Genomic DNA, 15,723 nt, shown 5'->3' with positions numbered 1-15,723 from the left:
GTTCCATAAGAAAAGTTTTGAGTAGAATATTCTTTTGAAGCAGTTTGACCCTGGAGAAGAGGAGATGGTGCGGTATTGAGCCTTTGCTGTGCACATGACAACTCCAGATCTTCTGCAAATTCATTAGCAGGGTGGTGTGGGAGGAAATACAACTGCTAGTACCATCGTGATCCAGTATTATCACACGATATTGTGTGTGAATTGGAAACACCACATTTGTGATGCTAAGTAACAGTTTTGTTGGCAGGAGCCATGGTAAGAAAATAACTAACCTACTTTTCGTAATTTATTTTGACTGTGTGGTTAATAATAAGAGTTTGGAAGTTGCATGCTTCTAAGAAGATAAAGATCTATTTTACTAGTACTACCAGTTCTGCTACCAAACACATATAAGGCATTAAATATTTTTATTGGGAAGCTCTTTTTTTTTTTTTCCATACAGCTATTCCTTTATGCTAGCTTTGTTTTCATGTACCTATTGCAGACCAGCTGTTACGCCTTGCCAGGTTGTTGCTCCAGGAGATGTGCAATGGTTGAGTAGCAAGTAGAATGATACAATTTAAACTGGAAGAGTCAACAGCTTAACAAACAAACAAACAAAAACCCCTAATAGGTAACTCTTGGCAAATCCCCTTTATGGGTATGTGTTGGCTGAGTCGGGTTTTGCTGTCCCAGATAGCAGCAGTGCTTCTTCACAGGGATATATGCCTTTGTGTTCAGGGGAGGGGAATGCTCTTTTTTTTTTTTTTTAAAGTAACTTTCCAAGAACAATTCAGTTGAGGAAAACAAACCAACCCCAAAACCAACCAACCAAAAGATGTTAACACTGTTGCCATTGATATTAAGTACTTTTTTTCCTTTTGCTTGCTGCTTTGACAGTCCTGGCTGATGGTACACAAGAGTCTACTAATAAAGACAGTATATGCAGTACCTTGACAGATGTGTCCCGTCTTTGTCATATCTTCTTGTTTCTTGAGTGTCAGAGCTGGTATTTACTCCAGGTCAGTAACAAAGTGATTCAACAAAGTTTAATACCCCTAGAGGGAGCTTTGCCACAGCTGATGCAAAAAAGGGTTTGCACTAAGAGTAAAACTCTTCTTGCTAGTGCACGTAAACTTCTGGCTAGTGATTAAATTTTACAAGCAGGAGCTGTGTAGCTTAGTATAGATTTGTTTCTTTCATTTGTTCTTACAAACCCTCTGCTTTAGTCTCCTTCAGAAAATTACCCAATGATACTTTGCGGCAGGGATGCCAGGATGGTGGACCGGTGTTTTCCACACCGATAATCCTGGCTGTAGGATCACTAAAGTGATGTAATGGGTTTGTTTTCATTTCAACTCCAGTGAATTCTGAAGGTGAACATCAAATTACATTTCAAATAACTATATTCATTACCCAAATTTGATTCAAGTGTGTTGGTTCTAGCTCTATTTCTGCCAGCAGCAGGAGCCAGAGTAACTCTTTCCTGCTGTGTTAGCAGAGAATTTGGTCTGCTGGGCATTACTGAGCTACGAGGACATCACGTTACATAGGGAAAAGAGGCACCGTGGAGATGGAAAGCGAGCAGCGCGGAGGCGTAGAGTGCACCTTGACAGGCGTGGTGGGGCAGAGTGGTGTGCGCGGCGTCTGGAAGGAAATGTGTGAGAGACGCCAGGATGCATGCAGGGTGACTTCATCCAGCCCCACGGAGCCAGCGTGCGGGAGGTAGCTGGTTGTTAACATCCCAGTGAACATTGTAATCATATTTGATACCGAACAAAGTATTTAATGGCCTAGATAAAAGCATTCTGGTTGTTTAATTGGAAATGTCTTGCTGTTTTACATAGACCTAGTGCCCTATTTTTATGAGATTTAGAATTGTGCCGAGAAATTGTTTCCATGGAAGCAGAGTTCACTAAAGAAATAATGCACTCCGTGTTTCCTACAGGATTATTCCTTTTACAGCCTGCTGTTCTAAATAATTAACCCTTGTAATGCCATTACAGCTTAGCATGGATGAAAGGAAATAATACTTCTAATTTTTTCAGTGTCATAGAGCCATTACGTGTATATATATTTACATACATACATATTTTTATATATATATGTATTTGGAAAGTCTTTTGTCATTAAAGTAAGTCTGTTCTCTCATTATTTACAGAGGGGGAAATCCACCAGTACAAAAAAAGTACAAGGGAAAAGTGCGCTTTTATTCTGGCAGTTTATGCAGCTCTGTCAGGAAATTTAAACTTATTCCTCATTTGCCCTTCTCTTGCCTCTGTTCTACACTGTTTGCTTGGTGATGGGTATATTCTAAAACTGTCGTCGTGCTTCTGGCCATCTTTGACGAAAGACACAGCAAATACAGTTTTTAATTAAGGTAACAGCGCTGAGAATCTTCTACCAGTAGGGAAACCAGGCCATCTCCTTTAGTTACCTATGGTTTTCCTTCCATACCTTACTTTTGACAAACTCTACTTCACTGTAAGTGTGTGTAAGAAGGGGAAACTGACAAATGACAACATGAGGCTGAGACCAAGCGTAAACATCTGTAAACATCGTACAAGCACAGTACTATTTACCAAAAAGTCCTGTTACTGCCTGTCTGTACAGTGCTTTTGAGGGTCGTGCAGCTCTCAGCTGTATAGAAATGGCTGTGGCTTCACTGAAGCCGGTTGTGAGCTGTACATTTACGGCAGTTGAGTGTCCTCCAGAGAGAAGAAAAACAAAACCTACTCCCTCTAAAGTTTTACAGAATCACTAAGGTTGGAAAAGACCTGTAAGATCATCAAGTCTAACCCTCAACCCAACACCACCAGGCCCGCTAAACCATGTCCCTAAGTGCCTCATCCACACATCTTTTAAATACCTCCAGTGATGGTGACTCCACCACCTCCCTGGGCAGCCTGTTAAAATGCTTCACCACTTTCTCAGTGAAGAAGTTTTTCCTAATATCCAGCCTGAACCTCCCCTGGTGCAACTTGAGGCCGTTTCCTCTCATTCTATCGCTAGTTACATGGGAGAAGAGACCAACACCCACCTCTCTGCAACCCCCTTTCAGGTAAATGTAGAAAGGGATAAGGTTTCCCTGAGCCTCCCCTTCTCCAGGCTAAACAATCCCATCTCTCTCAGCCGCTCCTCATCAGACTTGTGCTCCAGACCCCTCACCAGCTCTGTTGCCCTGCTATGGACACGCTCCAGCACCTCAATGTCCTTCTTGGAGTGAGGGGCCCAAAACTGAACACAGTATTCGAGGTGTGGCCTCACCTGAACCTGTGGTTCATAATGTGAAATAAAATAAAGGCAAGATAGGAGTATGTAGGTGACAGTTAAATGGATTTTGACTTTAAAGGAGGGATGTGAAATTATAGGTAAATGAATGATTTACTTAGAAATTAAAAATGGGAAAAGAGTTACTAAACTATTATCAGAGAATCGTCACTAGGACAACTTGAAATACCTAGCAATTTTGATAATAATTTTAGCTGTAGATCTGTCATGGTTTAAGCCCAGCCGGCAACTAAGCCCCACACAGCTGCTCACTCACTCCCCCCAGGTGGGATGGGGGAGAGAATCGGAAGAGTAAAAGTGAGAAAACTCATGGGTTGAGATAAAGTCAGTTTAATAGGTAAAACAAAAGCCGGGCACACAAGCAAAGCAAACCAAGGAATTCATTCACCGCTTCCCATCGGCAGGCAGGAGTTCAGCCATCTCCAGGTGAGCAGGGCTCCATCGCGCATTAACGGTTACTTGGGAAGACAAATGCCCTCACTCCGAATGTCCCCCCCTTCCTCCTTCTTCCCCCAGCTTTATATGCTGAGCATGACGTCATATGGTATGGAATATCCCTTTGGTCAGTTGGGATCAGCTGTCCCGGCTGTGTCCCCTCCCAACTCCCCGTGCACCCCCAGCCTACTCGCTGGTGGGGTGGGGTGAGGAGCAGAAAAGGCCTTGACTCTGTGCGAGCACTGCTCAGCACTAACTAAAACATCCCTGCTTTATCAACACTGTTTCCAGCACAAATCCAAAACACAGCCCCATACTGGCTACTATGAAGAAAATTAACTCTACCCCAGCCAAAACCAGCACAAGATCTCAATTATTTTCTAAGAAAGGTAACTACCATTATTTTGATCTGGAGGAAGGGGAAATGGAGAGCTGTGCTAATGTGCTGTAAAGGAGCCAGGAATAACTTGAAGAACTTGCCTCATCTTTGCTCCCTCAAGTAGCATGTTTCTGCAGCTTCTTTAGAAATAGGGCTAGCTGCAACGTTCAACTCCAGACTGTGCCCTTCTCTAGTGGTAGAGAGTATTTACATTCGGAGCTTTGATTTTCAACCTATACCACGTTACAACTACTCACTGGCAGCCAGGGTAACTTCCCCTGTTCACACGGACGCAAGCCATCACTGCAAGCAGCTCAGCTTGCGTTGATTCGAAGCAGGGCAGGTAAAAGGAGCTGGTGGCAAGGCAGCGTGCAAGCTGCGTGGCTGGGAGAGTGGCGTATATGCTGTCCTGTGGTCATTACTGGTCCCAAAATAATGATTTATAACGTGTCTGACAGTGTTTGACAAATCAGATGAATGGGACTTGCTTAATGCAAACTGGAAAATATCTTTCAGCTGCTGCCAAAACACGTGGAAATGGTAATCCATGCTTTGTAGATCATTAGGACGCTTGGGAGCTACTGGAACGCGCTGTGAAAGGCATTACTCAAAGTTCAGACTGAGAAACTTCTTCCGAAACAGCTAACAACTTTGTAAGGGTAATGCAAGCATGAAAATCATCATTCCTAGTACTGCCTTGGGATGAGCGTGTGCCAAAGGAAAGGGGGGAGAGAAGCTTTCCGTGCTGGATGATGAGACTGCGCTCCTGTGCTCTGCAAGTAGGAGAGCAGCCATCAAACTGATGAACAGTCGTTCCTCCTGACTTGGCAGCTGCTCCAGGCAGCATACTGCCTGGAACTCCAAAAGGCTTTAGTTTATAAATATATGAAAGTAGAAAGGAAGAGGCCCGTAACTGATAAGAATCTAGACAGTGGAATGATACAGAAGCTGTGTGATGGATGACACAGGAAAAACCATGATAGAAGTGGAGGAATGGGATTTCTTCCAAAAGAAATGGGAGAAATTCCTTAAACATGCCTTTACATAGTCCATAAAAAGTCTAAAGAAGGAAAAGGGCAAGCTGCTTGTGCTTTAACCCATAAGGGAAGCCCGAGGTAGGAGCTATGCTTCAGGTTGGCTTTTGTCCCTTCCCTGTTGTTTCCTCATTAAGAGGGATGGCAGGCATCTGGAGGCAGGCATCGGTGCCGCTCCCTGAGAAGTAACAGATGAAAGTGCAGCTTGTTGACTTCTCTAGGATTTGGGTAGGAGATGTGGTTGTTCTGGAAGGGGAACCTGTTTGGTGGGTCTGAGCTGAATCTTGAGAAAGGGAGCAGCACGCCAGCGTGTGGAAACGAGTAGACTCCGTGAATGGATTAAAGCTTCAGATACTGTCTGCTGTCACTCGGGACTTTATCCACGCTTTTCACCTGCAATATGGAGCGTCTCTTTGGGGTTTTGCTGGGTTTGATTCTGGTGGTAGCTTCATCAGCGCAGAACAACTGTACCTGTGCGACCAACAAATGGACAGTATGTGCCCAGGACGTATCTGGGAACTGCAGCTGCACGCTGGTGGGTTCAGATCACAAGGTAGACTGTTCAACACTGACTTCAAAATGCTTGCTGATGAAGGCACAAATGATCCCCCTGAAGGAGAAGCGCTTCTGGGGCCGTCCCCGTGGGCTGTTAGATAATGATGGCATTTACAATCCCGACTGTGAGGACAGTGGTATCTTCAAAGCCAGGCAGTGCAATCAAACTGATACTTGCTGGTGTGTGAACACTGCCGGAGTTAGAAGAACCGAAAAGGGTGACAAAAGCCTGAGTTGTGATGAACTGGTTAGAACAAGCTGGATCTACATTGAACTGAAGCACAAAAGAAGGTCCAGCGCCTTCGATGTTCTCGACATAGGAAACGCCCTGAAACATCTGTTTGAGAGTCGATACAAGCTGCACCCCAAGTACATCGCAGCCATTAAGTACAATTCCCCACTTATCCAAATCCGCCTGAACCAGCATGACTCTGAGAAATCTAGGTGTGATGTAGATATAGCTGATGTAGCCTATTACTTTGAAAAAGATGTAAAAGATGACTCCATATTTCATTCTAACAGTACATTAACTTTCTCTGTCAATGGAGATGCTCTGGATATTGAAAAACTACGGATTTACTATATTGATGAAAAGCCACCGGAGTTTTGCATGAGACAACTGGTTGCTGGCGTTAGTGCTGTGGTGACAGTGGTGACACTGACTGCTGGCTTTGGCATTGCTGTGCTGGTTATTCTGAGGTGGCTGCGGACAAGAAAATACGAGAAAGTTGAGATTAAAGAAATGGGTGAAATCAGAGCACCAAATTTACAGCTGCCCTGATCTGAAAAAGGAAAGTCATCTGAAAAAAGAAAGGCAACAACAGGAAGAAAAGAAAGAAAAAAAAAGGCAGAAAATAGAAAGAGCAAACAGACTCGGTGTATGTGGATGGATTTGGAGAGGTTTTTTCCTTTCTACAGGAAATTGTACAGCGATTGTTCTAAATTATTCTAGTTTAGTAAGGGTTACTTTTTTGATTTGGGGTGTAAAGTAATTTGGGAGTCAGCTACCTAAATATTTTAAGTGAGTCCCAGTTTAGAGGCTAAGAAAACTGCTACAGCTGTCTATTTAGCGTAACATAGAATGCTTTCACTAGTACTGCAGGCCTGATTCAGCTTGCTTCAATACTATTTGAGTGGTTCTTGGTATAGCTACTTACTGAAATTCAATTACTTGCCTTGGCATAACTGGGTTATATAGCTGCTTCTCTGTTGCTGAAGACTTTTTTTAAAATGTGGGTTGTTTCTTTTTAAAGTTGCTGGAACTTTTTTTTATTAACAAATAATTTCATAAATATTACTAAATAACCAAATAAGGTTTTGATAAGATACTCTACAGCACCCGAGGCTTTTATACAGAGTCATTCGTCAGGAGACATTCCTGCGGTTGCTTCCAGGTGCAGAGATCCCAAGTTTCCGAGTTTGTATTCCGGCAGCACAGTGAGGTACTCCTACTTGTGCTCTTTAACACAGGCCTGACACTCCTCGTCAGCAAAGATCCCTTGATCCCCATGCAAGTGTAAGTTAGCCTTGGTGTTCTGCCCAAATGCAAACTCTGGTAATAGCTTTCTGTCTACCTAAATTCCCCTTGCAATTTTAATGGGAGATATTTTTCAGTGTTGTACAGCTTCACAGAAATACTACACAAGGCTTCAGGACAAGCTGAAAAAGAGCTTTATTCTAGTAGAGCTGCAGGGGGAATTTAAGAGCAGAGTGTAATTACTGAAGTTGGAATTTGGCCAAGACACTGGAAGGGGACTTCTTTGCTACCTACTTATCTGCTGAATTCCTTGTTTGGGAGGTCATATCCACCATGAAGGACATTTTAAAGAAAATAATGCTACTTGTTGAATCTTGAAATATTGGCAGTTATATTCTCCGTACTGCATATGGATGTTTGAAGTCCCATCAGTCTAATCTGCTTATGTTCAAAATGAGACCGCTACACCTAGGCACTGCAGCAGGGTCAGCTCTCCTATTCTCTTAATTAGTTTCAACATTACTAGTTTGTAATTCTAAGAACAGTTAGTAAGGCGCTACTTCTGGGGCAAGCTATTAAATATGCATCTCTGATTCTACTAAATGAATAGGATACCAGGAAAAAAGTGAAGGTGCTTTGATTCTGTTCCTGCCTTTGTTTATATAGAAGAGGAAGAGACTTGCTGTTTGGGGGTGGGAGTGTTTGTGTCATATTTTTTGGCTCAAGATACACCATTTCCATTTAATCTCATTCTTGTTCACTTGCCTGCTGGAAAAATTTGGGCTTTGGATACGTAGAATGGGGCGGGTGCATCACGTTTCCCCAAAATAAGATTTTTATGCAATTGCATCAACAGTATTAATACATTCAAAAAGTTTTGGAGCAGGGTCTGTAATTTATCATGTGCCTTACAGTAACGTGTCCAAGCTGGTTGTTTTTCAGTTGAGAATACACATTAGTACTGATAGAAGATGAAGTGAGAATTTAATATCTAGGCTGAATTTTCACAAGTCATAGGAAAATTCAGAACTTAGCCAAACTCCACACAATTTTGCAAAAATCTGGAGCTGAGTAGCCCTCAGCACTGAAGAAATGCAGGATGAGAATAAAAATTTCCCAAGTACATTGCTTAACCACTTTCTTAACTTATGCAGAGCTGACAGAAGCTGTGTCTGAGAGGTTGCTGCTGTCCTTCCGTCAGAGAAGATCATGAGATGTACCATCTTTTCTGGGGATCTACTGTGGCTTTCAACATTCTTTTAAAATCACTGCTTTTTTCTCATCTCTGTCATCAGAAAAAAAAAGTCAAGGTGAATGATGAGATTTTGTATTAAAATGGGATATAGACATGTAGGCATAATTTTGATTAGGAGAGGCAAAAGTGAGTAATCGTTGAAAAAAATCTTAACAGGTAACAGTTTCAGCATCTTTCTTTGGCTCCTGCTTTTCTTTTTAGAAGCTGAGATGGAGAAGAGAGGCTGTTGTGGTGCCATTTATATTTTTATTAATCATTAAAGGACTGCCCCAGGAAAATCATGTGTTGTGGTCAGTTATTTCCTTGCTAGTCATCAAGCACCAGTAGACTGCATGCTCCTAGGGGACTGGAAAAGCACTAGGGTCATTTAATAGGAGTAATAAGGTATGTGTCTGCAATTAATCAAAAGAATGGGAAGATTAATTGCAGTGCAGGGCTTGGAGAACCTCTCTTTGGACTAGATCATTCTACTTGAATAAGGCTATGCAAAGCTACTGTGGGATCTGGACTTGAATAAACCAAACATACCCATTGCTCCTGCTAAATACTCATTGCTCTCCTGCTGCTCCAGTCATACCACCTCTCGGGCTATATGTTAGTATCTTTTTTGCACATGGTAGATCAAGTATTTTACTGTAACAGTCCACGATGTTCAGCCTGTTTGACTTTCTGTCCACTGCTCATGTTCTCACTGAAAAGGAGAAAATGAACCCTTTGTCAGCTTTAAATTTTGCAACATTAAAATGCTTTTTATTATTCATTCTAATTTAGAAATTTCTAACTGATATTTCTAGTTATCCTTTTCCTGACTACATCACCCTGTTTTAATGGCGTGTTTGTTCATTGTATTTAAGTAATTAGGTTTCATGTTCTTTGCAGTGGGTCCTGTGGGTACGGCCAGCATGGGGAGAGCGATGGTGGGTTTATGTTCTAGGTGGCACTGGCTGACAGCTTTCAAGCAGTGCCCTGAACAACATGATTAACATCGATCTCGTATCAGTTTCTGTGGGCTCTGCTCAGGCATAAATGTATTCAGGGGATTGTTTTGTTTTGGAATGCTGTTTTAATACTCTGTAGGTATAAAGAGATACGTATTTATGCATCTATCTGTGGGTAGATACAGAAATAAACCCATAGCTGATATGAAAGCGTGCCTTTGTGCTATTACCCACCTGTATTATATTACAGAGGGTATGCTTGCTTTAACGAAGGTAGAGCTGTCTGTTGCCTGAATTACGTTCTGCAATTCCAACTGGTGAAGGCTGCTTAGAAAGCTCAAAATAATCACTGGCAGAGAAAAAAATCCTGTCTCTGTGCTACAACTCTGAAGAGGATAGTGCTGCCCTTTCCATACAGCACTACTAGCTCTATGCGACTGCACAAAGCCAGTTTTGGCCTTTGCTTTTAACTTTTAGTTAAAACTTTTTTAACCACTCAAGATCCGAGGGCAGTGCCAGAAGCAATGCCAGCACTACAGCAAGGAAATGAAAGATAAGGATTCATGGCAGGATTAAAACCCTCTTAAACTCTGTTCCCTCTATTCCCCCTGGTAAAATCCATGCCTGCTTATATATGCAAGTATGTATTCTCCAACACATTGACACAAAATCCCTGCATTAGTTTGCAAATGACTGGTGTGTGTACATGCACATGTGTTCTCACACCTGTACTTAAAGACACACACATCACTATCTACGTTAGAGCGGGCAAGCCCTAGGGAAAGCTTTGTGGCAGCAGATCCTACACTGCATTCAGCCAGCCTACAGCCTGCTCTAGCTCTTATCAGTGGCAAAATAGCCCAAACCTGCTGCTGTTCTGGAACAACAAAGAGAATCCTCTTCTTGTCCCATCTTCCCCTGATTAAGAATAATCTCTTTATGGATGTTTAGACTGGGATTATGGGCAGATTAGGTTAACGATGTGAAACAAAATGCCTGCCGCATAAACGCACCCCACCCCTCTCTTCTTGTTTAGATGGTAAAACACCAGCATGTCTGTGATGTTAAGCACTTAATGACAACTAGATACAAAATCCCCCCCAACAGTCCTTAAAATATTAAAACCTCAGGGAATCACCTTAGAAAAAACAAACCACTTTTTCAGAGACTAGTTAAAGAAATAACAAATTGGCCCTTCCTCCACTTCTCCCTAACTGGACCAGTTAATGTTATTAAACAGATAGCCTTCCTCCTGCAGGTGTAATTGTCCTTTCCAAAGCATTTCCACTGATTTGCCTCAGGGTTTTAAGTACCGCAATTACCTCTTTTTTAATGCCAAAATTAATTTTGAGTCATTAGAATTGCTATCAGAGCAGGAAAAATCAACTTCCAGAACTTTTAACAATTATTATTCAGCCGTTCTAACAAAATTCCTTGTACCAGGATTTATCTAGTTAAAATTTCATACACGCCAGGCAGCCTGACATGATTCACATCTCATTTTCACGACAATCACTATTCCCTGAGGAATAACACTCTTACAGTCCTATTCCAGCACAAATCAATCGCCACAGAAACAATTAGGGAGACTTTGTATTATCTAAATGAAAGACTGAATGAGAACGCATTTCTAATTTTCCTCTGAGATTTTTACATGTGGGCCCAGCAGTGCTGGTGGCATATGCACCCAACCTTTTTCAAATAAGTTTTTTTTAAAATAAATGTCTGTCCTTGTAAGGCTTCACATGAGAAATCTCAGCGGTTTTGCTAGTCTGGTTGCACCCAGAAAAGCTAAGTGGAATGACTAGGAAGTCATCGGTGTGGCTATGCTGTAGCCACTGCACTGTGCAGTGCAGACACACTCATTTTTACCACTGTCTGTTGAGTTCCGCTTTTTTCTTCCTATCTTCATGTGCTCTTTTCTGCTGTTGGAAATAAGATTCCTTTATAATTGCCTCAATTCTGCTGAAGGACTTAAGCAAAATCTCTTGAGTATAGGAAGTTAATTAACACTCCCTTTTTTTGGTCTCTCCAAATAAATTTTGCATTTTAAACAGCTAGTAGAAGAATTCTGTGTTATTTATTATTTTCACTGATGTTTTTATGCAGGTCAGCTGCTTTAAAAGCAGTTTACAAATTATGTGCAAGAATTAGAAGCTAGGAGAATAAAAATTATTAAGTGATAGATTCTCAGAATTTCTGCCCATTTTGCAACTACTAAGCATCCAAGTTGCCCTCTAAAGTGCAATGGTTGTCAGAGCTGGCAAGCTGAAAGCAATACGTAATGCGGGAGTTCATTTTCATTATTTTCACTTAAGACCCTCTAAATCAGAAGTTCCTAAAATGTATTTAATCTGAATGTTTGTACGTTTGGTTTCTTAACTCGCAGTTATCTTTTCCATATTTATCTTACCCCAGAGAAGAAGAAAAATAGCTAACGCACTTAACTCTGGGTTGACTAGCATCTGGGGCCAGCAAGGTACACAACACCAGTGCAAGTCAACGTAAGACCTGCAGCACTAGGTGATTCCCAGGAATGCCAGTGCTGAATACATGGCACTAACAAACTGGACATCTGGGATATCAAAATCAGTTCCCTAGTAGGGAGGGATCCAATAGTCTTTCGTGGCTTTTACTGAGAGTCTTTCACTAAAATACTGTAAAATAGCAAGCAAAGACCACTCCTGCCTTACAACCTCTTCACACTTTTTGGAAAGAAAGGACTGTATTGAATTTTATAACAACTTTTAGAGGAACAGTTTTGCAGTAACCTGTTTGGTTGAGTAACTTATCTTCTGGATCTTGAATCTCCCTTTTTTTTAAACATCAACAACATAGATAATAAGCAGAAATAGTTATTACCTATTAACAAATTCTTAACTAGTAACTGGTATGTCAGTGGTGCAAGGGAGGGCCAAGGACAGTTAGTACACAATACAATACACTCACAGTGGATCAAGACAGGATATTCTAGTGAACAACATTTGGAAAAGTCTTGATATTTATGAAAAGTGTTGCCCAGTCTTTCAAGTACACGTGAACTCCTGGGATTTCAACTGGCCAAAGTGGCATTAAATCCAATTTCTGACTTGCAGAAGGCTGACTGATGGAGTGCATTGTTTCTGCCAAGACTTTAGCCCAACACTAATGAGCGGAAGTGAATTACTCTGAAACTTGAATGACAAAACCATCAATTAATACTTAGGTTTCACTTGGATTTATATAAAAGCCAGGTATTTTATTATTTTATAGTAAGTTTTTAATTTGAAGCTGAAGACTGTACATTTTAACTGACAACTTTTTAAATGAGATGATCAAAATTGGTAGCAGGGAGACTTTAGTACCAAATTGTTTCCACCTGAATATACAGAAAAATATTTTCTTTTACATTTACAGTTAAACTGTATTTCATTACTTTTATTGGATTTGACACTTGCTTGTGTGAATAATGTCATACATATACAAAATCTCATTCAGTTCAGTACAACTACTTATACAGAGAGATACACAAATACTAATGGACAGATCTACACAGGAAAATTCTACCTTTTAAAGTGTTAATCGGTTAATTGTGCTAAGGACTACTGCACCATGTATGTATATTTGTACAGTGTATATGGAGAGCAAAAGCTTTGATAAGCTCGAATCTAGTCAGTCAAGGGGTTCTGATATTAAGCAGTTTCCTCCACAGGAACTTGAAGCAAAGGTTTGGGGACAGGTAATGAATGATAAATGACTCTGTAAGCTCCATCCTACCATGTACAGAGTTCACAGGTGTTTCATATGCATTTCATCTTCGGAAAAAAAAAAAGACAGCTGTGAAAATGCTTCACGATCTGAACTCACTCTACAGATCAGTTTTTCAGCAATGAAATTCAGTGCCATGTTAAGGTTCATCAGAAAACCTATACATCACTTATGACCTCTACGTGGGTCTTACACAGTCTTAAGGCATGAAAGCTTGCCTTCTGGTCTTCTTTAGAAATGTGAATCACAGTCGTCTTCTGAAGAAGAGATAAGGCTAGAAAGCAAAATCTCAGCTACAAAATAAGTCTTAACCTAGCTCTCTAAAGCACAGAACTTTCTTATTTCCTCAGAAAAAAATAGTTCTATGTATATATATTCATTGAAATTCAAGAGGAGCCATGGTATAAATGACTAGTTAGAATGTTTTTTTAACTTTATGTCTATTTAGAGAAAAACACCACTTTATAACCATCCAATTGCTCAACTGTTTACCAGATTTTCATATAGAGAGACATTTAGTGTTGGTATCTGATAGAGAGATCCTGTAATTACCTGTGCTGTATTTGTTGCTTGTCTGCTTTGAAGTTTTAATTATAAGTGATACCACTTGAGGAGGCTTTAGAAGTGCAGAATGTAGAATACAATTTTTAGCCTCGTCCTTGCACGCTCAACATCCATTGAGTTTAACAGGAATTTAGGCGAGTCAGGAATGCAGAAATAGCTCCTACACCCTCTATGCAGACAGAGTTAAATAATGCAATAGGAGAAACAAATAATAGCAAAAAGAAATACGCAAAGAAAAAAACCCAACATTTTCAGCTGCCTTGAAATAAAGACCGTGAGGTGGAAGAATGAAATTTGTTCCACAGAACAAATGGTAGAAAGTGTTCATGCTTGGTTTAGGAACGGAGAATTCTAGGTAAAGACAACAAGAAAAGCAAATACAAAGTCTAAGAAATAAGGACATTAAGCATCAGGAGACATTCATGAGTGCTTCTGTCTCAGTTCTTCATTTCTTAACAGCTGAGACACACACAGGTGTTAGGTTAGACAAAGTGCTTTTCTGCTGCCACAACTCAGCTGTTTTTGTGACTGGAGCTGAGAGTCGCAAAAATTGATGCCTTGCTAATTGACTGACGGATTTTACTCTTCATGCCTCTTATGATAATGGCAGCTGGGCAGGTCTTGAAGGAATTGTGTCTAATGAGAACAGACTTTCTAGCTATCACTATGTAAGGTTTCTTCTTGCCATGGTCTCCAAGATCTGGTCACTATGCATTTTCCTTGGCAGTGGACATCAACGCTTAAGAACTGTCACAGGAGAGGGCCTCAGCAATAAAAAGGGATGGACTAAGGAGTATCTCAGCAAACACTGAACAATACTTGACTGTGCTCATACACACGAGTATGCAACTGCTGAAGGCAAAGACCTGCGTTTACCTGTCGCAATGCAAAATTTTGTTTACATGCAAAGCCCCAGGGCTTGTATGAAGCCTGGGCTGTCCTGCCATTACCACACGTCTCAACCTCACCCCTTCATTCAGCGAATAACCTGTTTTTCACATCACATTATTTAAGATATAGTTCTGTCAGCTAGATGAGGAGACCAAAAGTTACATACTAGGTTAGCAGCTTGCCATCTTCTTGGATTTGGGAAAAGCCAAACATCACCTCCCCCCTACCACTGCCACAGTACAGCTGACTGCTCCTTTCCACCAGAGTGTCACCAGCTCTCTCTGATAGCAGGAAGCACTTTTTCAGGTCTCCAAAACCAGCTCTGAGAGCTCCGAGAGCTGAAGGGGCCTAAAGGTCTGGCTCGGAACCTCTTAACAGCCATGCCCAGCAACACAGCAATCAGGGCCAAGCCCAGCCGTGAGGCGGGGCAAGGCAGCGCAAAGGCCTCACCGCAACACCGTGGGTAAAGCCAGCGGAAAGGCAACACCGGAGAAGGGACGGCAGCAGCAATGCTCGGCGCCTCCTGATCGGACACCCCCGCCCTCCTCTCCCCACAGCCGAGCCGAGGCCGCCCCGGCTGACACAAAATGGCGGGTCCGGCCGCCTCGGCCGTCCCCCTCATCTCGCGCGCTGGGGTTCGAGGCGGGGGGCGGAGCCTCCGTGAGGGCGGTGGCGAGGGGACGCGAGGCGGAGCGGAGGCCGCCGCCTGAGGGAAGGGGCGCGGCGCCGAGGCCGCCTCTGGGGCGGTGCTGGGCCTGTCCCGCCTCCCGCCCTCCGCCTCGGCCCGGTATCGGCGGCGTCTCTGCGTCGGTCCGCTCTGACCCCTCCTCCGCCTCCGGGGGTGGTGAGTAGGGGAGTCCGGTGGAGGAAGACTTTCCCGGAGCAAATCCCAAGGACGCCTAGCTGTGACGGCGGCCAGAGCTGCCCCCCCCGCCCCGAGCGGGAGCCGCAGTGACACGTCTCTCTCTACCCCCCCCCTCCCCCCCGCCATATCACGATAGTCGCGCCAGCACCGAGGTCAGGGGGTGCGGGATGCCGGGCGCAGAGGGCCGGCAGCCGAGGTCAGCACCCGAGGGTGGCTCGGGGCGTCAGGCCGCCGCCAGAGAGGGCGGACAAGGCAGAGGCGGGTGGAGCCGGCGGTGCGGTTCCTCTCTCTGAGGGAAGCGGCGATGCCGCCG

At 42.8% G+C, this 15,723-nt stretch overlaps 1 protein-coding gene across 1 annotated transcript; it reads left to right on the top strand.

Annotated features, from left to right (window-relative positions):
- The first annotated feature begins 5,518 nt into the window (after positions 1 to 5,518).
- Positions 5,519 to 6,454, top strand: TACSTD2 (tumor associated calcium signal transducer 2). Its single transcript, XM_009809689.1, has one exon. It carries the CDS (start codon positions 5,519 to 5,521, stop codon positions 6,452 to 6,454), a length of 936 nt encoding a protein of 311 aa, XP_009807991.1.
- The last annotated feature ends 9,269 nt before the right edge of the window (positions 6,455 to 15,723 follow it).

The sequence above is a fragment of the Gavia stellata genome, chromosome 10 (assembly GCF_030936135.1).
Source record: "Gavia stellata isolate bGavSte3 chromosome 10, bGavSte3.hap2, whole genome shotgun sequence".
Classification (NCBI taxonomy): Eukaryota; Metazoa; Chordata; class Aves; order Gaviiformes; family Gaviidae; genus Gavia; species Gavia stellata.
This window is presented reverse-complemented; position numbering and strand designations above follow the sequence as displayed.